Here is a 20482-nt window from a genome sequence, read left to right on the forward strand (position 1 = left end):
CCAGGGTAGTTGTCTTGGATTAACGGTCTGCAGCAGATTTATTTTTCATCGAGATGTGCTGAGTGCATGCAAGGTGCTTGGAGGTTCAAATGCCAGTCCTTTCTCACTGGTGAGAAGTAACAAGAACTGAGAATAGAATGTCACCTCCCTCACAGTGGTTCTTTAGCCACTGTGACAGGGCAGTAGCACTCTTGCATTTCCCAAAGCTGTCACTCAGAGCAAGTCTTTAATAATAAATCGTGGTGGTGAGATATGCACGACTAACTCCTGGGAACTGATGGCTGTTTGTTCCTGTTGCAGAGGCAGGTTGTGCCCCAGCTGTCCTGTCTGTTTGCCTCTCTGCTGGCTGACCAGACCTGGCTGGTTCACCAGCACGCACTGGAGGCATTCACACATTTTGCAGAGGTGAGCAGAGCACAACTCTGGGTGCAGGCATTGGTTCTGTTAACTTCTGTTGTACACAAAGTCTCCTGTCTCAAATGTTTGCTGCTCCTCACTGCACAATCTGTTGCACACTGAAAGTGCTGAGGGCTGTGCAGCTGGAAGAGATTTCAGGAGCTGGAAGTGAAGAAGGATTGGGCACTGGTTGCTCAGATTGGTTGCAAGAGGGCAGGGACTGTCCTAGAGACATCTATTTGTTCCCTTGTTAGCATGAATGTACTGAACAACCAGTAACATTTTTGACAGGAAACAAGACATGAAGATGTTGTTCCTTGGTGCCTTAATTCTGAAGAAGCTAAGAACCAAGTTGTTAATTTTCTGGCCAAGGTATGTGTATTGTTTAACCATTTCACTGCTATCTTAGTTGGTGCTGTACATCTGCTATCAGCAATACACAGCGTGGGTCTACACTTGCATTATTTGCATGACATTAAGTAACTTTAAAATAAACTGTCTGGTTGAACTTCTCTACTTGATTTAATCAGCAGAATTAGCAACTGCCATTCCTATGCACACTGGTCCTCCAGTACTTTCAACTTAAAAGCAAAGCATTTATTATCCTTAAACAAAAAATACTTATTAAATTTCACTGTTGTTTTTGAAAGAAGTTACCTATGAAAAAGACAGGATTTGATAATCTGGTTTGATTTCCTTCCCCATTTCTGTTGGATCAGTTTCTGAAATCTAAATGGACGTGTATGAAACATCTCAGTGCCTTTTGCATCTTAGGAGAAACCCTCTTAGGAGCAGCTGGCAGTTGCTGCAGAACAGTGGCATTGGGAAAGGGGGGCAGCTGCAACTTGAGGCAGGGCTCTCTGGTTGAGCAGCTTTTTGGCAGTAGATGATTTACAAAAGAACTGGTAGCTGCCAGTGATGCTAACCCAAAGTTCTAGATCACCTCAATGTTTGATCAGAAGAGTGTGTGAGAAATAATATTCTTTGAACTGCACATAAAAATCCCTCCCTCTCTCCTTTTTGTTCTGGCCTATAAATTATGCCTGTGAAGCTGCCTGAGTTTAGTCACCTCTCCTGGGGCTTTCTCCCTAGACAAGGCAGGTGGAAGAGACAAGAGAAGCACGAACAGAACGCCTGAAGCAAGAAAGGATTACCTGGAGTGCACAGCTTTTGAAAGTGGATGGAGAATTGGAGTCAACAGGAGAGGTAAGTGTTAATTGTTAATTTCTGTCAGTTCTGGGGAGTCTCTGAAAAGCTGAGCTGGTCTTGCTGCCCTCCATGTCCTAAGAAGAAAGGTCACATGCACTCCTGGCCCTTAGTTGGATATCCTCATGGTCTGTAGTGCCTGCCAGGCAGCAAGAACCCTCACAGGACAAGGGACTCTTGCAGCTCTGTTCCACCTAAGGTCTTTCTTGCATTTGGATGAAGACTGATCCCTCAAGTACAGTATTAAATTGACGTTTCATGTTTGCTTAAATCTGCAGCCTGTGGCCAAAAGAGCCTGTCAGCCACCCTCTGAGGAGCAGTACAAGGCAGCAGTAGGCACCATGGAGGGAGCAGTGGAGGCTGTGAAGCTGCTGCTCCAGAAAGGCTCCCCTCCGGGCTGGCTTGCAGTGAAGCTGGAGGCTCTGCACGCAGCCATAGCCGCCCTCAGGGACAGGTGTCGGTAGGTGCCCTCAGGGCTTGGGGACAATGACCCAGCTCAGCTCCCTGGTGGGAGGGGCAGGTGCCTCTGTGCCAGGAGTGCTGCAGAAGAAAAAGCTGTGCCGTGGGGCAGCTCTACAGAACTGCTGGCTCTTGGGTTGTGTGCCAGGATGGACTGAGGGGCGCAGTGCCAGCCTGTCCTGCACGCCTGATGGGTTTGAGGGACACTACTGGACATGGGAGCTGTGGGTTTGTATATTGCTTGTTCTCTTACTGTGTGGAGATAAACATTCCAAGACACTGTATTCTGAATACTGAGAGGTCTGAATCTGTTGTAAAAGTAGCAGTGACCTTGTTCCTGTCACATGCAGGCACTCCACACTAGGGTGATCCTTTAAAAATAATCTTTATTGGTCACAGTTAAGAGCAGAAAGAACATGGTGCTTAAGCAGTTTGTGGTTGTTCACTGGATGGTTCCTAGCACCTCTTGTGCCATCCATTGACAGAACTATACAAACAGAAATAAATAAGTTGAATAAACTGTACATTCATCTTAAAATCATCTCTTTGCTGAAAAGTTAAAAGGAGCCATTTCTAAGGGCTTTATTTCTCTGGGAAAGGAAAAAAAACCAAACAGGAAAACCAAAGGAAAAAGGCACATTAACCAAGAAGCTCAGTGTGACTTTCATTTATTGTCAGCAGTTTTTCAGGGAAGGGGTGAGTTCTGGATCAATCTCCTCCACCACTCTTGGGCTCCAGTAGCACGTCAGCACCAGCACCACCGTCACGCTGTGCTCTCTCCGGGAGCAGTGGCAGCACCACAGCTGGGCATATTGCTGGAGTGCAGGCTCACCCCTGCAGCTTTTGGCACAGACTGGGAAGGAGCATCCCTGGCAAGAGCTCAGGCCCCACAGGGTCTTGTGGCTGTGCAGCAAGTGCCTGCCTTGTGGCAAAAGCAGCGCTGAGGTACTTTATCCGTTGTACTGGGGAAGCAGCAACTCCTGTCACAGGATCCAACACACCATAAATAGCCTTGGTCTCCTTCAGAACTGTTACCAGTTTGTATCATCTTCCAAGTTCAACTCCTCTTCTTCACCCCAGCCTGTAGCTTCAGCCTAGAATCACATAAAATTATCAAGATTAAGGGATGGGGAATGTACTCGTGTGCTCAGCACAGGCCCAGGAGCCAGGCAGGAGCCTGTGAGGCTTGGGATGGCAGAGCATTCATCCACAAGGCCAAAAGCCCAAAAGTGAAGTGTCAGTGTTTGCAGCTTATGTCTTAAAGAACTTTGTCTTTAAGGTGACTCCTCTTGTAGTTCAAAGACTCCTTAACAAGGACTTTTACTTTTTTTCCCTTACTGTTTGTATCAAACCCACTTTCCATTAAAAAAAAGGATGTCATACATTAGATGATTTCTTTCCCCCGGGAAAGAGCTGTTTTCTTGTTGTATTCTAACACCAAGTTTGATCTCCCTTTCCCACTGACACAGAACTCACTCCTTCCCCCCATAATGGGGTTGGGGTCATGACAGTCACAGGACACTGTGCCACTTGCAAATGTCATAAACAACTTCAGTGTACAGCCCAGGCTCCTCTCCCCATGCTCCCTGCTGTCCCTGGGGTAGCTCTCTTGAGGCTGAATGAGCAAAACAACTGGAAGTCAACACCTGTTCTTAAGGGAGTTACATGTTCAAGTGGGAATGCTGCCTCCCCTCCTAGGAAACAACAATGGTCTTTGGAGTCTCCCTGATTGGGCTACAGGGATTTATCTGCTTAAAGAAACTCCAGTTTTGTGATCCCCTGTGTCTCTGAAACAGAGAAATGTTTCAGCTATTCTCTCATGAAAACAACACACTCAAAAATCTTTACTCTGCAATCCAGAGGTTCAGGTTTCCTGGACCTTAATTTACAATGCCAGTATGTTTTGCTGGAAGAGACAGGAAAAACACTTCAGTCCTGAGCACTCTCTGTGCCTGAAATCCCCTTCTGATTGTGGATGGGACCATGTCTGTTCAGCAGCCAGGATCCAGCCTTGTTTTCCCTGTCTTGACAAACCAGAACTCTCCTTAACAAATCACAGGATTCCAGGATACAGCAGCACAGAGTAGAAGCTGGAGCTAAAACTCCTGAGTACGTGTAGTAGAGTACAAATGGAGTCCATTCCATTTCCTACCAGAGCTCTCTTTGCTGTATCACGTGCCCACTGCAGTCCCTGTGCCTGCTAAGATGCTGTGTGCTGAGGAGCCTCTCAGGGCTGCAGTCACCTAAACCTCGAGCCTCTTACCTCAATCACATCAGCTGCTGCAAATTTGGATGAGAACAGCGCAGTCTGGGAGGCCCCTTCTCTGCTGGACACCCCACCTGGGTGAGTGGGAATAACTGCTTCTGTCCTTGCCTCAGGTGAAATCAAGAGGGAGGAAGAAGGTTTAATGTCTGGGATCATGTCAGCAAACCAGTCCAGCTCTGGGTCTTGCACTGGTTTCCTCTTCACTTTGATCGTGAATTCTTCTCCCAGGCCAGACTCTGAGGAAGACTTCAGCCTTTCCTGAAAGGTTTTTGGCAACACGGTTTCTCCCAGTTGTTCCTCGTGCTCCCACTTGGCATTGCTCCAGCTGTTCCCTTGGCAAAGCTTTGTGGGGGGACTCAGTCTGAGGCTTTTGAATTCTTTGCTCAGTTGATGGGTACCTGGCAGAGGCCTTTCAGCTGCATCAGCCTGTGGCACAGTGGGGCAGTTCCCTGAGGACAGTTTGTGACTGGGGCTCCTGGGTTCAAAGTCATCCCAAGGCTTCTCATCTACATCACGACCAGCAAAATAAGGTCCCGTGCTGCCCCGCAGCTCCCGGGGCTGGATTTGAATGTTCACAGTTTTCTCAGCATCCGGCTCCTCTGGCTCACTCCAGTCTGGCCACTCCTCTGCTGCCTTTTCCGAGGTAGTCAAAGAGCTCCCGCTGCTCCCCAGTGCATTAATGCTTCCAGGAATTCCATTCAGGGGGGGCTGAGTGCCTTGCTCACCTGTGGAAGACAAAGGTGTTACATACAACACAGCAGCTGCAGGCAGAGATAGAGTCATGGCTTGACATTACAGGCAGCACCTGGCATGGGAACAAGCCAGTAATTGATTGGAAAGAAAGCAGGGACACCTTCCTGCTTGCAAAGGAGGGAATTCACCTCAGAGCCCTGGGGCAATACAAGCTGATTGCTGGTAAGCAAGAGGTGACTGAGAAAAGGCCATGGAAGGAAACAGAATCAGCTCTGACTGTCAGAATGAGCTGCCCTGTAAATGCAGAGTCTCTGCTGAGCTGTGGGGGTGAAAGCACAGCACAGAACGGGCCATAAGAAAGCAAATGCAAGTCCAGGCACCCAGTCTGTGTATGCCAGCTTCCCAAACTGCTTTTCCCTCAGATGGTAAGGATCACCCTCCCCCTCCTTCACTGTTGCCTTCTGTGGTGAATTCACTGACTCTTTCAGATCAGCACGTGGGGGGAAAAGGCACACCTTTCAAACACTTCCTTGGTGAACACTTGGTTCCTGAAAGGAAGCACCAGGGCACGTTTTACCTGTCTGTGAAGCCAGGGGATTGTCCTGTCGCATGGGAAGCTTTTTGCCAGGTGCATTTGCAGAGCTGGAGAACGAGCTGGGACTGCTCTTCAGGGGCTGAGAGGTTTGGTTTCTCTGACTGATCATGCCGTGACTGGGGGAGCCTGCCAGGATAAAGGGAAAGAAAGGACACAAGTCCACAAGGTGAGCTGTCAGTCTGAGCTGAACTGCCTGCAGCGCTGGAATGTTCTTTTTGAACAACACTGAGGCCTGGCACAGCAATCCAGCAGCTGCACCTCCTGATCCACATGTAACACAATACTCTTCTGTTGCTGCTGCCTGCAGCTCTTGCCAGTACAAAGTTATGGCAACTGTACATGATCAGCTTTGCTGAGATGTTCTTTCAAGAAACACACAATGAATAAACTGATCAGAGCAGATGCTTTAAAAATGCTGTTTGCCACCTGGCTGGATCCAAAATCCCAACTGCATCACAAATCCCCTGGTACCTGCCTTATACAACAGCACTGCACTCGCTCACAGCAATTCCAAAAGTAACTCATGATCCTACACAAACCCTTTCCATGCCTGGGCATGGGCACAGCAGCTTCCTGGGATGAGAGTCTCCACTCTGAACACTGACTGCCAGCTGCCCTCATATCCCAGCCTGAGGTGAGGTGGGTGGGGGGCAGTCCAGGCCATGCTTGGAAGCTGCCCAAGGCAGTGTATTTCCCTGGCTCAGCGATGCCAGCTTGGCAAGCACGTGGTGGCAGATCATTTTTGGGAGCTGCAGGGTATGATCAGTACTGGTGGTGATTTGCCAACACCAGCCTCAGCTGTGTGGGACCCTGTTGCCACCACTTCAAAATGGCACAGTTTGGGCCACTGCTGCACTTCCTTCCACAGGGCTCATGTGTGTTCCCAGCAGCTGTGCCTGCCTAGGCTAGGGATCACCAGACACACGTGGCCCATGGGAAAGGACTGCAAGGAACACAGAGAAGCCACCCCCTTCCCCAGTGTCCTTCATTAAGGGCGCATCCTTTGAGGGGCCCGAGCAAACAGCTCGTTAAGCATCACATGCTCAGCCTCCTGTGCTGCTTTTGCAGATTAGCACTCACTGCTGAGGACAAAGGTGGGGTTTTTGTTGTTTATCAATAGTTAAATCAGATCTAATTGTAAGTATATTCTGAAAAATAAACCTGGTTTCAGCCTGTGATCCAAAGTGGTTTATTTACTACAGTCTACTAAAATAAATAATGTAAAGAAACTAATGCAGTGAGCCATCCACAGATTTAATGAAGGGCGGTAGCTGCCAGTACACACATAAACAGGAAGCAAGCACTTAAACTGATCTGTCACGTCTTTCATTTGCTATCTCTATGTCTAAAGTTGCACAGATGCTGACTTTTCCCTTGTTACAAACATCCTTAGTTTCAATATCCAGAGAAGCTTTCCCTTAGCACATTGGTTCCAAGTTATCTAGCAGGTGCAGGGGCTACTGTCTTCACTTGCATTAGCTGAAAAGCCTCCAGAGAGCTGATAAAATAGGGAAGTTCGTATTCCTTTTCCAATCTATGAATAGAAATTGGGGGAAGAACATGAGATTTACTGTTTCTAAGAACAGAAAGGACAGAGGGAATATTAAGTAACTACCTATGTAAGTCCTTCAGAAAGGAAATTCAGTTTTTCCACAAAAGACACACACACATACACTATCTGCTTTACTTGCAGGGATTCTTAAATGAAGAAGTTGTTTCAATTTTTCCCAATATATTTATATAACTTTTATATAACTCTCCTTCTGATATCAATTCTATATCTGCAAATAGCACCTAACTTAAAATCCAAGTTTGGCTGAAAATTAGCTTTTTTAAAAATTAACCTGTCCCCAGGAACAGATGAATAATCCAAGCAATTCTGCCTACACTGCTTGGACAGCACAGGCGAGCATCCCAAGAGCACTCTGTATCCTTTACCTTCTGGGGAGAGATCAGCAGTTTTCATGAAACTTGGCGCAGAGCTTTTGAAGATCTTTGTTCTTTCTCCGCCTACAACCACGTCAGGCCCAAGCAGGGAGACGAGGACAGCCAGGCTGTGCAGGGTTATGGCCACGATGGAGTCACTGGTGTCCCGCAGGCCCAGCAACACCTGCACCAAGAACACGCCGATGTCAGCGCAGCAGACAACTCCGCTTTGCACCGACTGCCTCTGAAAGTGTTACTTTTGCAGCACGTCTCATTTCTAATCCCCTACAGCTCTCAGCAGAGACTGCATGTTGTTTCACAGCATAAAATCAGCCTTCCACTTTGTGCTACCAATTAAGAAGGTGGCTGATGCCAGTGGGTGAACGGGGCTCTGAGCAACGTGGCCTAGTGGAAGATGTCCCTAGATTAGATTAGGTTAGATTAGATTAGATGGCCCTTCGAGTCCTTCCACCCAAACCATTGAGTGATTCTGTGAAATCCCATATTCCAGGACACGCCACCCACTGGTGTGCTGTGCTAACCTGTGGCAATATGATGTTCTTCAGCTCCTCCCGAGAGAACAGCTCGGCGTAGGCGTGGATGTGAGACAGCAGCACCATCCTCACGTGCTCCTCGTGCACCTCAAAGAGCTTCAGCAGCACGGGGATCACGTGGGCCTGGAACAGGGCTGGTGACAGCAGGCAGCTGGTCTGGCTCTCCCCACTTTGCTCTAGGGAACAGAGGTGAGGATGGGAAAAGGCTGCTTCACCCAGCAGAGACAGCTCGCCCAGAAGCCACTGAGTGGTGACACCAGGATCATTACTGATTTTCCTCCCAGCACCAGCAGAGCAGTGCAAAGGAGGAAGCCCTGGAAGTCCTTTCCAGTTCTGTCTGTTAGAGCATTTGTTCTGCTTAGGGAAACACCACTATTCCCTTGATTCAATGAAACAACCGCTCTGAATTCATTCCAAACTTGTCAGGAATAATTGTGATGAGGAAGTATTTAAAGGTCACCTTTCTTTGGGCCCAGCAGATGAGGAAGAAAACTCTTGACAGCTACAGGTTCTGCAAACACGAGCTGATTGAGTAGGAGAGGCACCAGCCGTGATGCTATCAGCTCCTCTGACAAGCCAGCCACCCTGTCCAGCAGGAATCTGCATTCCAGGAGACAGCAATTAGTATCAAGGCAGCCTTCCACGCATTTATGCCTGTTTCCCTTAAAATCATCTTCCCCTTTTTGTGTCTGACTCATCCAGAGTCAGTGTCCCACTGCAGCCTCTCCCACTGTCTGCATTCTGACCTACAGAGAGAAGCCTCTGCTCCTGCCTGAGGCAAAGACAGCACAAACCAGGAGCCAGAACCACATCCTGTAACACCCCACACCCAGTCATGGACTGGCACTGGCACAGGGAGCTGCTGGGGCATCAAACTGCCTCAGAGCTGCTGGCATCTCCTGTGAAGAGCTACAGTCAAAACTGCAGCAGAGAGTTCTCCTCTCACTCCACACCCTGGTCCAGGGTTTTCCTGCTGCTTTGGAAAAGGCTGTTCTACCTACCACACAAGGGAAGTTTCCCTTGCACAAAGGGAATCCCCTTTTGAAACCACTTCCATCTAATGAGGCAAACAGATTGGGCTTATCAGGGTTTAATTTCGTGTAACTGCTCGTCTGTCAGATTTTAATTTTTAAAGTATTAATTATCAGTTACTGCTGTCTCTCTAGGCTTGGAGGAGACCAAGAGAAGAGTGCATCTGCTGGGAAGGCCCCTCTGCCTGATGGAAGGGCAGCACTCCCCTATCTTTAAGCAAAGTGTTCATCCCCTCCCTCAGAAAACACTGCTGACACAGAGATAGTGAGAAACACTGAATGTTCCTGCTAAGGATTCCCATTCTCCTCTTACTTCCTCCACTTAAACTAATTAAAAATAACTGATGTATAAAATAGGCAGGAAAACAGCTCTGTGAGAACACCAAGGTTCTTTTATATGGAAAAAGAAAAAATCAGCTTCTCCCCTTTTCAGACCCAGATAATGCCATGATTAGAGAGAAAATTCCCTGACAGAAAAATTCTTGGGGACCACAACAGTGGGATTTACTGCAAGATATTCCACTACTGCAGCTGAGACAACCATTACAGGCAACAGCTTTTCTCTTGGCACCACATGATTAATTCACCCAGCAAGTCTTACTGCAAACTCTCACTGGCTGCTGCATCCCTCTGGAGGCTGGGGAGCATCAGGAAGATGCAGGGCCCAGCAGGGACTGCTCCTCCCAAACACCAAACCAGTCACAAGGAGCTGGGAAACAAGAGGTGGAGAGTTTCCTCTTTGACAGGGCTCTGACTTTGGCTGCAGTACCCAAAGTGTCACAGAGTGAACAATGTTCTGCCAAAGCCACCAAATCTGCCACCTGAGGAAGCACCTCTGGCCAGGAGCCTTCCCAGGTCACCCACAATCCATTTGCAGAAGTTCCTTCACTTACTTGAAAAATTCAGTTTTCTCCTCTTCAGACTTTAATGTTAAGGTCTTCAGAAAATTCACAACTTCCAGAAAATCATTCCTAAGCACAAAACCAAAAGCTGTCAAGTGTAATCCTTATTGATGCTGAAACCCCCCACCACTCCTTCAGCAGAGAGAAGAGACAAAGGGACCCAAGTCAAATGCTGGTGGATCAAGAGAGCCAGCAAGGAGTGAAGGCTGCTGCTCAGCACCTCTTTGGGAGGGCTGGTAACACCTTCTTAATTCAAGGAGCCTCTTGGTTAAGGATCCCTGCAGGAGGCAGGGATTCAGTCTGCACTCTCATCCCATCTTCAAAGCATATCAAGACCAAGAGAGGCCTGATATTCCTGTCCTTACCTGAAGAACTCGTGAGACAATAGGCTGGACAGTGGTGGGCGACACTTTGGGTCTGGATTCAGCAGTGTACAGTGCAAGGTTTGCTGAAAGCTGGAGAGAATATCTGCTGAAACTGAAATCCAGAGCACCTACAGTTAGATTTCTCTCTCCACACTGATCACGACACATTCAGGACTCTTCCACACCCCCACCCCCAAAAACTTATTTTTAGCAAAAGTGAAAAAGGAAGGGGAAAATAGCATTTCCATTTCCTAACTTCCTAACCTGCCTGGCTACTGGGCCTCCAAGGAGTGCTACTGTTCTCCCAAGAAACTTCCTGCTGCCTCTCTGCTGGAAGTGGCAGCCCCTGCTCAGCTCTGGCTCTCAAGACCCACCTGCCACATCCATAACCCTTGGCAGGACCAGAGCAGGTTTGGGAGTGCTCTTGTCACACTGGCTGGTGACCTCCAGCCACATCTGACCACGTCCCCACAGGAGAGGGGGAACACAGGAAAAAAGTCTGCAAACAAGGAACAACGCTGGCCACTGAGCCCACAACACTCCTGCCAGCTGCAGAGCAAGGTGGAATGTTCAACCACACAAGGAGTGAACCACAGGGCCTGTCACCAGCAAAATAAACCAGTGGCATTCTCACCCTGATCATTGAGAACTGTCAGGAGATTCTCAACTGTTGTCCCAAATGCGTAGGCGTCCCTCGCATGCCCGTAGCTGCTGGGCAGGATTTTGAAGTCTGCAGACTGAAAACAAAACAGAAAAAGCCCAGCAAAGCAGGAGCTTATGAAATAAGTGGTGTTTTCCATAAGTCTTTATTCCCACCCCCCACCATATACACTCTCTAGTTCTTTTTATAGCACCAAAGCTCCACTGTGTACCCTACAAGTAGAATATTATGCTAAAAAAACCTCCACTGGGGAATTTATAACCCAAAGGAGCAACTCCATCATGATGAAACAACTCCCTGATGAATGCAGGCACTCAACAGCTTTCAGCATTTCTATGGAAACAGACAGTAATTAAAGAGCAGAAGCGTGCTCCTTCAGCACAAGCAGCTCCAAGGATTCTCAATGGCTAGGAAGTGACTAACAGGTAGGGAAAAGGCTGTGCTGAGTTACACAACCACGGGACCACAGTGATCCGGGCAGCCCCAGCAACTACTCTGATTTTTGTGCTGCTTCTAAATCACCAAACTTTTGCAAAGAGTTTGAAAAGTAGCATTACCTGTGCCCAACACCGTTCCCAAAGCAGGGATGGGACAGAGGGACAAAAGGAACAGAGGAAACCTCAGCTATTATCCAAGAGCCGTTTCCATGCATGAGGAAACACAACGTGAATGTAAAAATACTTCCAGACCGCCAGGTTTTTCTTTGCTGGCACAGGGAGCCCCTGGAGCTGCCACTCACCATCTCCTCGCAGGGGATGCACGACTGGTCTCGCACCGACCTCACGTGACGCAGGAACTGCAAGGACAAGAGGGGCCGTGAGCTGCCTCCCCGTCCCCTCAGTGCCCAGCAGCAGGGCAGGCTGTGCCCCTGGGCCAGGGCTGGCAGCAGCAGCTGGGCCCCTGCCCCCTCTGCTGGCACCCAGGGCAGGCTGTGCCCCTGGGCCAGGGCTGGCAGCAGCAGCTGGGCCCCTGCCCCCTCTGCTGGCACCCAGGGCAGGCTGTGCCTGACGCTGCACAGCAGGCAGCAGAAATCAAAACAGGAATTGTTCTTTCTGCTACCAAGCAGTGAAAATGCCACCAACACAAGCTAAGGAGGCATTTAAATTATTTTCCTTAATGGCTCGTTTTGACCTGAATCTTCCTACTCTTTTTAAATTTTTGTATCAGTCCAGAAGGGCAAAATTTCTCACTCTCCAGACAGCAGTGTCCCTTAGAAAAGCAGCTGTGTTTTGCCTAATGGAGAGTTAATTTGTGTGGACATTTTAGTTTATAGCAAGGGTGTCCTCAGAGCAAAGATCCAGGACAGAGCTGGAAGTGAGCCAACACATTTAATAGCAAATCCAGCTAAGTGGAAGGACTTGGGCCTTCACACCCATAGATGGCCAGATTCCACAGGCCAGGAATCCTCCCCTGGGCATCCAGGGTGCACTTGGCTCTTACCTCTGGGGTGGCTTCACTGAATTTACAGACTGTTTCCATTCCTCCCAGCTTCCAGTGCCCATCCTCGCTCACAAACACGGATGACAAACAGACGTTGTTATGAGTTAGGTTTCCCTAAAATATAAAAGCCAAAAAAAGGGTAACTGACTTGGGGGATAGGTGAAGATGTAGAATCGTAATCAGCACTAATTAGGTACTGCAGGGGGTTGAGGGAAAGCTGCCCAAAACCCACACAGTTCCTGTAGGATTTTGTAGGTGACCAGCAGGTGCCAGGCAGGAGGGCCAGGGTTTTAGAGCAGACAAAGCCCTAATTGTCACAGCCCCTGCAATGCAACTGTAAATCCAGGGAAGTTCTCCAACTGTGAACACAAAAACCCAGAGCTACAGTCTGAGCTGGGATTTACCTGCACTCCTGGGCAAACACACAGTGACACCAATCAGGTGTCAGACAGGACAGCAGTGACACCAATCTCTGGCATGGGACAACAGCTGTACACAAACACCGAGGCCAAGCAATCCCAGTTCCCTAAAGGAAGAAGTACTACAAGCAGATCCATGAACTGAGAACTGCTTGTTCCCTCATTTCCACAACATTTTCAATTACCCTTCCTCCTCCAAAGCAGGCAAGTTTAGCAGTTTCAGCCTGCAAGAACTGTGGGGCACGTGTCTGTCTTTTTTGGGAGGAATCAGCAGTGAGTCACCCAGACAAGCCCAGGTGTCACCGTCCTATTTTCTGGAAAAATCCCTTTGCCCAGGATTCCTCTCCCGGGAAGCTGAGAAGCCTCAGAGAAAAAGGAGAACAATATTATCTCATTTGCTTCTCCTGTGTTTTGCTCCTTTGGAATGTGCTTGGAGATTGTTTCATTGGTTTCATGTCCGCTGTTTTCCCTCTTTGGCCAATTGGGGCCAAGCTGTGTTGGACTCTGGAGAGAGTCACGAGTTTTCATTATTATCTTTTTATCCTTCTGTCTGTGTCCTTTCTGTATTCTTTAGCACAGTTTAGTTTAGTATTCTTTAATATAGTACAGATCATAAAATAACAAATTAGCCTTCTAAGAACATGGAGTCAGATGTATCATTCCTGCCTTCGGAATGATACACGACAAATACACGACCCCGTACAACGCTCTCCTGTCACACTTCCTCCATCTCCCAGCAGAGCCTGATGATGCTGCCAGGGGTACCTACCCTGTCATGGAGGAAGATGAGTGCCAGCAACACATCGTAGATGCCTGCACAGATTTCTGCAGCAGAGAGCATCTCCAGGACCATCTCCAAGGGCTTCACCCGCTCTGTAACCAGGTGGATCCCGTTGGCTTCCACGGTGCAGGAGAGGAAGCGCAGAAGGCAAGGGTGGCGCAAGGTTTTCAGGTGCTTCCAGGAACAAAGATGTCTGTTAGACCTCCTCTGAGGCAGCTCTTCCAGGTGCAGAGCTCAGTCCTGCCCCCTTAGCCATGTCTTCTCATGGGATTCAGACAGCCCATCCCTGCTCCTCACCAAGCTCCCAGCAAACTTCCTCGCTCAGACTGCAGAACTTTTTATAATACAATGAAACACAATCATAGAATGGTCTGGGTTGGCAGGACCTTAAAGGTCATCTTGTTCCATCCCCCTCCTGTGGACAGGGACACCTTCCACTATCCCAGGTTTATCCAAGCCCTGCCCAACCTGGCCTTGACACTTCCAGGGATCCAGGGGCAGCCACAGCTTCTCTGTGGGCAACCTGTGCCAGGGCCTCACCACCCTCACAAAGAATTTCTTCCCCTATATCCAATCTAAACCTGCTCTCTCAGTTTGAAGCCATCTCCCCTTGTCCTGTCACTACACGTTCTTGTCTCTCCATCTGTCTCGTAAGCTCCCTGCTGGCACTGGATGGAGAACATCTTACACAGAATAAAAGCCTTATTTATAATAAATATGGTATTTTGGGTGGGTTTCACCCAAGAAAGACCCTGACTTGCATCTGCAAGAGGAGGCAGCACCTTGCAAGGGGTATCTGAACTGCTGCCTGAACATTGCATTGTCTGAACACTGCTGCCCTCAGCATGCAGCACACAATGACCTCTGCAGCTGCCAACCCCCCTCAGCCCCGTGGCCAGGCTGGCTTCCACTTTCCTCCCGCCCTCACTCCCAAGGGTTTGACCCCATTAACTGATTCCCATCCTGCCAACAGAAGGAGGGCCAGCTGTGCAGCGTGTCCCGGCACAGGCAGTACCTTGGCAGCTTTGTTGACCTTCTCCTGGCTGTCCCTCTTGTACACGAACACGGAGGCCCGTCTGCCATCCTGCAGCACGGCCGGGTGGATGGTGTGCCCGCTGGGCAGCGTGAAGGGCGGCTCCTCCAGGCTGTAGCTCTTCAAAGCACTGTTCTCCGAGCCCATGCCTCGCACAGGTGCCCTGCTCACCACAAACAGGCCCTGGCTGAAGGAGGATTTGCTTTGGGCAGATTTAGTTCCAGCAGGTGTTGTCCGGGTCACGTTCAGAGCATTTTCTGCAAAGCACAGAACAGCCATGAAGAATCTCCTCCTGCCAGTATCCTCTCCTTGAGTTTAAGGACAAGAATAACATCCCCAAAGTTTACTTTGTAAAGGAAACCCGGTATCCACAAATTTGGGTGAGCAGGAGCAGCTCTCAGCGGTGGGGCCTGGACTGCACTGGCACCAGTGTCAGCATCACCACCAGCTCTGACACAGCGCAGCACCACAGCCCAGCCCTGACCTGGCTGCCCAGCTGAGAGCCACCAAAAGCAGGATCCAGCAGCATTCCCAGCCACACTGACACCCACACCAAGGGCTTAACTGACACCAAGCACAGCCAGCAGTTAGGAAGTGACTGCCACTCCACAAGAGCCTCTGGCCTTCTTAAAAATGCCATTCCTCAATCCTCCACGCCAAAGAAGAATTCAGTGCAGGAGGAAGGGTTACAAGCTGGATTTCAGGAGGTTACCTATAGCCAGGTACCCTCCTCCAGGAGCATGTTTTCCCCCTTGATTACCTTCTCTCCGTGTGACAAACATTCCTTCTGCCTGCCAACACTTCCTTCCTCCCACAGACTGTCAGGAAGAGGCTGACACAGATTTCTGTGCCGTTTCCTCACACACAAAACCGGTAAAACAAACACACTGATTGCAGAGGCTTTTTTGGAAAACACTGACCCAGCACATGCTCTGTCAGTGTTTTCTGTCTACCAGACTTGTGATCACAAGCCACGGGTGAGACCTGAGCCTGTCTGCACACACAAGTCAGCAAACCTTCCTCAGGAATCAGAGGGACAGAGCAATCCTTAAGTTTTCAGGAAAAGTGGAGGAAATTGCCCACCCCCAAGCTTGCCTTTTTTTTTTTTTTGCAGCTGGAGAATTGCTTTATTGTGATTGTTTCCAGCCATGACCTGAGGCTTCACGGAGTCTCCCAGCTCTCCAGCAGAGCTGTTCCACCCAAGCTGCTGCTCTGCCCCTCACCTGTGTCTCCAGTTAGGTCTCCCAGGAGCCCTGAGGTCAGAAGTGCTCAGGGCCTTTGCAAAGAGAGCTGGTCTGTCACAGTTCCCTGGCTCCTTTAACCCTCCAGAGGGTGCCAAGCGAGGGTACAACAACCCCTGCAGCCTGGAATGGGGGGGAAGAGGGGCTTTTAATTAATTCTGTGTCCTGATCCACCAAAATATGAACTGAATTAACTACAGAGCTTGCAGCCTCCTCGTTCTCTCCCCTCTGGTGTCAGGCATGAATCTGCACCTTTTGAGCACTGATTCCTTAAATGGGACCTTTAAGACATAAAGGGAAAGTTATGGAAATCTAAACTGCAGCTTCCCAGCACTACACACAGGGGCTGACAGGTGAAAAGGAAACACAGTGCAGCAATAACACATGTTCTAAACTGGATTTCTCTTTGGTGAGCTCCCTGGCACAAAAGCATTCACGCTGCCCCCAGACAGAACATTCTCCTGTCCAGACAGAACCTGGGAGCTCTGCCCTGGCTGCCCCAGGTTATCCTCCTCACCTGTGGGCAAGGCACCAGCTGCTGCTCCTGGGCACAGCCAGTGCATTTCTCTGCATTCTGCTCTTCCCAGCTGTGCCTCGTTTAGTTGTTCTACCTCAATGATTCCTCACTCAGGACACCTGCAAGTGTCTGGGCTCACCTGATTCCTCAGGTTCCTCCAAATACACGTGGGCATATTTGGCTTCAGAGACACACACAGTTCAGGAACAGAATCACAGAATGGTCTGGGTTGGAAGGGAATTCAGAAGCTCATCTCATTCCACTCCTCTGCCACGGGCATGGACACCTTCCACTATCCCAGGCTGCTCCAAGCCCCAGCCAGCCTGACTCTAGGCACTTCCAAGGATGGGGCAGCCACAGCTGCTCTGGGCACCCTGTGCCAGTGCCTCCCCACCCTCACAGGGAAGAATTTCTTCCACACACCTCACCTAATTTTCCCCAGGTTCCATTTGCAGCCATTCCCACCTTGTCCTGTCCCATTTCCTGATGAAGAGTCCCCCTCCAGCTTCCCTGGAGCCCCTTCAGATACTGGAAGGCTTCTATGAGGTCTCCATGCAACCTCCTCCAGGCAGAACAGCCCCGTCTCTACCAGCCACAGAGGAGGTGCCCCAGTCCCCTCATCAACTTCATGGCCTCCTCTGGACTTGCTCCAACAGCTCCATGCTCTTCTCATGCTGAATATTGTAACACCAGAGTCATCCTCGCGCCTGTGAAGTACCTGAGACCTGCTGTACAACAGCCAGCTGCAAACACACCGCCCCTCTCCAGGGAAGCTCCTCTCAGGCTCAAACAAACACGGAGCAGCCTGTGGCACCCCGAGCTTTCCAGCTTCTTTATGGCTATTGAAACTCCAGCTGGCAAAAGCATCTGCAAAGGTCTGTGCCCAGGTGTGGCTCTCCAGAGCCAAAACAAACCATTACTCACGCAACTGTGAGCTAAGAGCATTAACCCTTTTGTATCTTATTTCGTAATTGTAAACGCGAACGTCAGAAGTGATACACAGAACACCCTGGAAGAGACAGGAGCCCGGCAGGGAAAGCCAGAGCGATTGGTAGTAAAGGACAACGTGGATTTGCTACCAGAAAGAGGCGGAATTCCCATTTAGCTTCGCTGCGGAGTGAATGACAGCCGCATACACTCGAAACACACACCAGCTCACAGAGAGGCTGCTCCAGGCTTGCCAGGCCAGCAGAGCCCCGGGAAGGGCTCTCGGCGGTGCCAGGAGCTTTCCCCCCGAAGGCAGCGCTCTCCCAAGGCCACAGCTCCGAACGCCCGCCCGGCTCCCCGCACAGGCAGCCCCTGGCGGGCAGCGGCGATCACAGCCCCTGGCAGGGAAGCCCGGCTGCACCGCGCTCCCCGAGGCCGGTCCAACCCTGGCACCGGGCACAGCGCGGTTTTAACACACAGGCTCCCCGGAACGGCACCGCCAGAGCCGCCGCTGCGGGAGCTTCGCCCGGGAGCCCGCGGCTCACAGCCCGGCCGGGGGCGGCAGCGGCACCGCGCCCCCAGCGCGGCTGGCAGGGCCCGTCAGACCCCATGGCGGCCCCTACCCTCGGCCCGCCCGTCCCCGTTCACCTGTCCTCGCCGGGCCGGGGCTCCGGTGCCGCTGGGCCCCGCCGGCCGCTCCTCTGTCTGTCCGTCCGTCCTTCCCCCCGCCCGGCCCGGCAGCGCCGCCCGCCTCGCGCGCCCCCTGCCGCCCGGCGGCCGCAGCGCCCTCAGCGGAGCGCCGGCCGCCATTTTGGGTGAGGGCGCGCCTCCCTCCGAGCGCCCTCAGGGTCGGGGAGCCCTGGAAGCGCCGGGCTGGGAGGAAGCTGTGAGGTGGAGCAATGGAGCCGTGCAGCCGTGCGCCCGCTAAACCCAGCGCCGGCTCCGGACGCCTCCTGAGCACCGCCGGGGGCAGGGAAGCCCGGCTGCACCGCGCTCCCCGAGGCCGGTCCAACCCTGGCACCGGGCACAGCGCGGTTTTAACACACAGGCTCCCCGGAACGGCACCGCCAGAGCCGCCGCTGCGGGAGCTTCGCCCGGGAGCCCGCGGCTCACAGCCCGGCCGGGGGCGGCAGCGGCACCGCGTCCCCAGCGCGGCTGGCAGGGCCCGTCAGACCCCATGGCGGCCCCTACCCTCGGCCCGCCCGTCCCCGTTCACCTGTCCTCGCCGGGCCGGGGCTCCGGTGCCGCTGGGCCCCGCCGGCCGCTCCTCTGTCTGTCCGTCCGTCCTTCCGCCCGCCCGGCCCGGCAGCGCCGCCCGCGCCGGGGATGGTGACTCCAACACCTCCCTGGGCAGCCTGTTCCAATGCCTGACCGCCCTGACAGTGATTTTTATTTTTTTTCCTCATATCTAATCTGAACTCCTCTGTCTCAGCTGGGCCATTTCCTCTCGTTCTCCCACCGCAGGCCCGGCGGAACAGCCCGAGCCCCGCTGGCTGCAGCCTCCTGTCCGGTGGCTGCCGACAGCGAAGAGACCCCGAGCCCCCCCGAGCTCCGCACCCCCCCTCCCGCAGCCGCTCCTCGCAGGGTGTCCTGTAGACCCTTCACGAGCCGTGCTGCCCTTCTTTGGACACGCTGCTGTCCCACAGTGTCCTTTTTAAAATAAATTTTTAAATATCCTTGCCCTCCCCGTGCCCCGCTCGGGGAGCCGGAGCGGGCCGAGGGTGCGAGCGAGGCAGGTGGTCTGACACTGCGGCGTGAGGGGATCCCTTTAATGCCATGAAATCGAATTGCTCTCCGTGCTGCGGCGTAAAGCGACTCCGGGGAGAGATTTCACCGGAGTGTTTTGGACGGCGGAGCGAAGGTTGAAAGGAACGGCTCCAGAGCGGTGGGAGGTCTGAGCTGTTCACACGCTATTTTCGTATCGCCGGTGTTATTCCAGTTTCCTGCAGCGCCAGGACGTGAGGATGTGGTTTGCTCAGTCGCTCTGAACAGCAGCACAGCCCAGCCCCGTGGCCTCGTCTAGACGCGGGTTTAATGGCCAGGGCAGAGTGTTTAACACAGGTGGTCTGAGCTCTGCAAGCGCCTTGGCTTGCTGTAGTAACTCAGCTCCACGAGTTTAACCTGCACTGAGTTTTGTGCTGCCAAACCCAGCACGAAGTGTGTAGACTCTCTTTAGCAATACGCTTTCTCCCCTCCATTTCTAGGGAAGCCTTCCAGTGTTTGGACAGCACGGCTGATCCCAGACACACAGGTCTGCGGGACAGTGGCTCATCAATGCCAGAGTCCCTTCAGCACAGCTACAGCTCTGCTCCCTGGACAGCAACAGGGATTCCCTCAGATCCACAGCACAACTCTGCTCAGCTGAGCCTCACCGACTGTTCAGGCGAGCCAGGAGAGAGGATTTCTGCTATGACTGTGCAGGGGAAGGGCTGTAAGGTGGCATGTCAGGGTTAACATGGAGACAGTGCTAGGAGGAGCCTGCTCCTGTGGCAGGATATGCTCGTAGATGGATGATCTGGGGCTTTTTTAAAAAAAGAAATATGATGAGAGGAGCAGGGTGCAGGAAAGTGAAAGGGGTCACAGTATGACATATGTAGTACATCACACATCACAGGGTAATATAACACACACAGAAACTAAATAAAGTTCTGGTACACCACCTCTATGTGTCAAAGGCAGGAAAGACCCAGAGTCTTTGGCCCAAATGGGACAGACACCTAAAAAGATCCTGGCCCCAAAGGGCAAACTAAGGGGAACTGTGAACATTAGTCACCACTTTATTCAGGGGTTTGTGTCCTGTGTGTGTTTGTGGCAGGGCAAAGGCAGAAGGTCAGAAGATGTGAATAACTGGAGGTAAAGATAAAAACTTCGTAAGCAACAACCGATTTCTACTCACAGCCCTTGGCTCCAGCTTCAGGCTGTGGTGTGATTCATGTGGCTGTCAGGAAGAAAAAGCAAACTTTGGCTGTTCTGCATAATTTCTGGTGTTTCCTTTGCTGGGCTGGCTCTGTGGAGCAGCATTCTTTCCTTTTACCTGCTTTTCCCGAGTGATCCCACTGTTCCACACAGG

At 51.3% G+C, this 20482-nt stretch overlaps 2 protein-coding genes across 7 annotated transcripts in view; one reads left to right on the forward strand and one right to left on the reverse strand.

The window, feature by feature from the left end:
- Positions 1 to 2585, forward strand: part of CUNH1orf112 (chromosome unknown C1orf112 homolog) — a 17576-nt gene extending 14991 nt beyond the window's left edge. For all 4 annotated transcript variants that reach the window (XM_041420043.1, XM_041420044.1, XM_041420045.1 and 1 more), the window contains 4 exons: positions 301 to 405; positions 688 to 768; positions 1489 to 1602; positions 1881 to 2585. In XM_041420043.1, coding sequence (XP_041275977.1) covers positions 301 to 405; positions 688 to 768; positions 1489 to 1602; positions 1881 to 2066 — 486 coding nt within the window. In that variant the 3' untranslated portion in view covers positions 2067 to 2585. The remainder of the gene's footprint in view (positions 1 to 300; positions 406 to 687; positions 769 to 1488; positions 1603 to 1880) is intronic.
- SCYL3 (SCY1 like pseudokinase 3) lies at positions 2431 to 18725 on the reverse strand. Of its 3 annotated transcripts, none has more exons than XM_041420048.1 (14): positions 18629 to 18725; positions 14710 to 14984; positions 13683 to 13868; positions 12495 to 12608; positions 11794 to 11850; positions 11028 to 11130; positions 10394 to 10505; positions 10020 to 10097; positions 8556 to 8695; positions 8084 to 8271; positions 7554 to 7725; positions 5598 to 5741; positions 4325 to 5052; positions 2431 to 3155 (listed from the first exon to the last, which is right to left on the reverse strand). In XM_041420048.1, exons 2-14 carry the CDS (start codon positions 14872 to 14874, stop codon positions 3093 to 3095), a joined length of 2250 nt encoding a protein of 749 aa, XP_041275982.1. In that variant the 5' UTR covers positions 14875 to 14984; positions 18629 to 18725; the 3' UTR covers positions 2431 to 3092. The 3 variants fall into 3 exon arrangements, with proteins under 3 accessions (XP_041275982.1, XP_041275981.1, XP_041275983.1); XM_041420047.1 differs by lacking the exon at positions 18629 to 18725 and adding an exon at positions 18061 to 18307; XM_041420049.1 differs by lacking the exons at positions 13683 to 13868; positions 14710 to 14984; positions 18629 to 18725 and adding an exon at positions 12899 to 13226.
- Between the last annotated feature and the right edge of the window lie 1757 nt (positions 18726 to 20482).

The sequence above is a fragment of the Onychostruthus taczanowskii genome, unplaced genomic scaffold (assembly GCF_017590055.1).
Source record: "Onychostruthus taczanowskii isolate IOZ18803 unplaced genomic scaffold, ASM1759005v1 scaffold63, whole genome shotgun sequence".
NCBI lineage: Eukaryota > Metazoa > Chordata > Aves > Passeriformes > Passeridae > Onychostruthus > Onychostruthus taczanowskii.

Coding starts and splice junctions, on each gene's coding strand:
- SCYL3 (XM_041420048.1), bottom strand. CDS start 14,874: ATGGGCTCGGAGAACAGTGCTTTGAAGAGCTACAGCCTGGAGGAGCCG. Junction 13,869..14,709: donor AGGTCAACAAAGCTGCCAAG/GTACTGCCTGTG, acceptor TGTTCCTGGAAG/CACCTGAAAACCTTGCGCCA. Junction 3,156..4,324: donor CAGCAGCTGATGTGATTGAG/GTAAGAGGCTCG, acceptor ATGTGATTCTAG/GCTGAAGCTACAGGCTGGGG.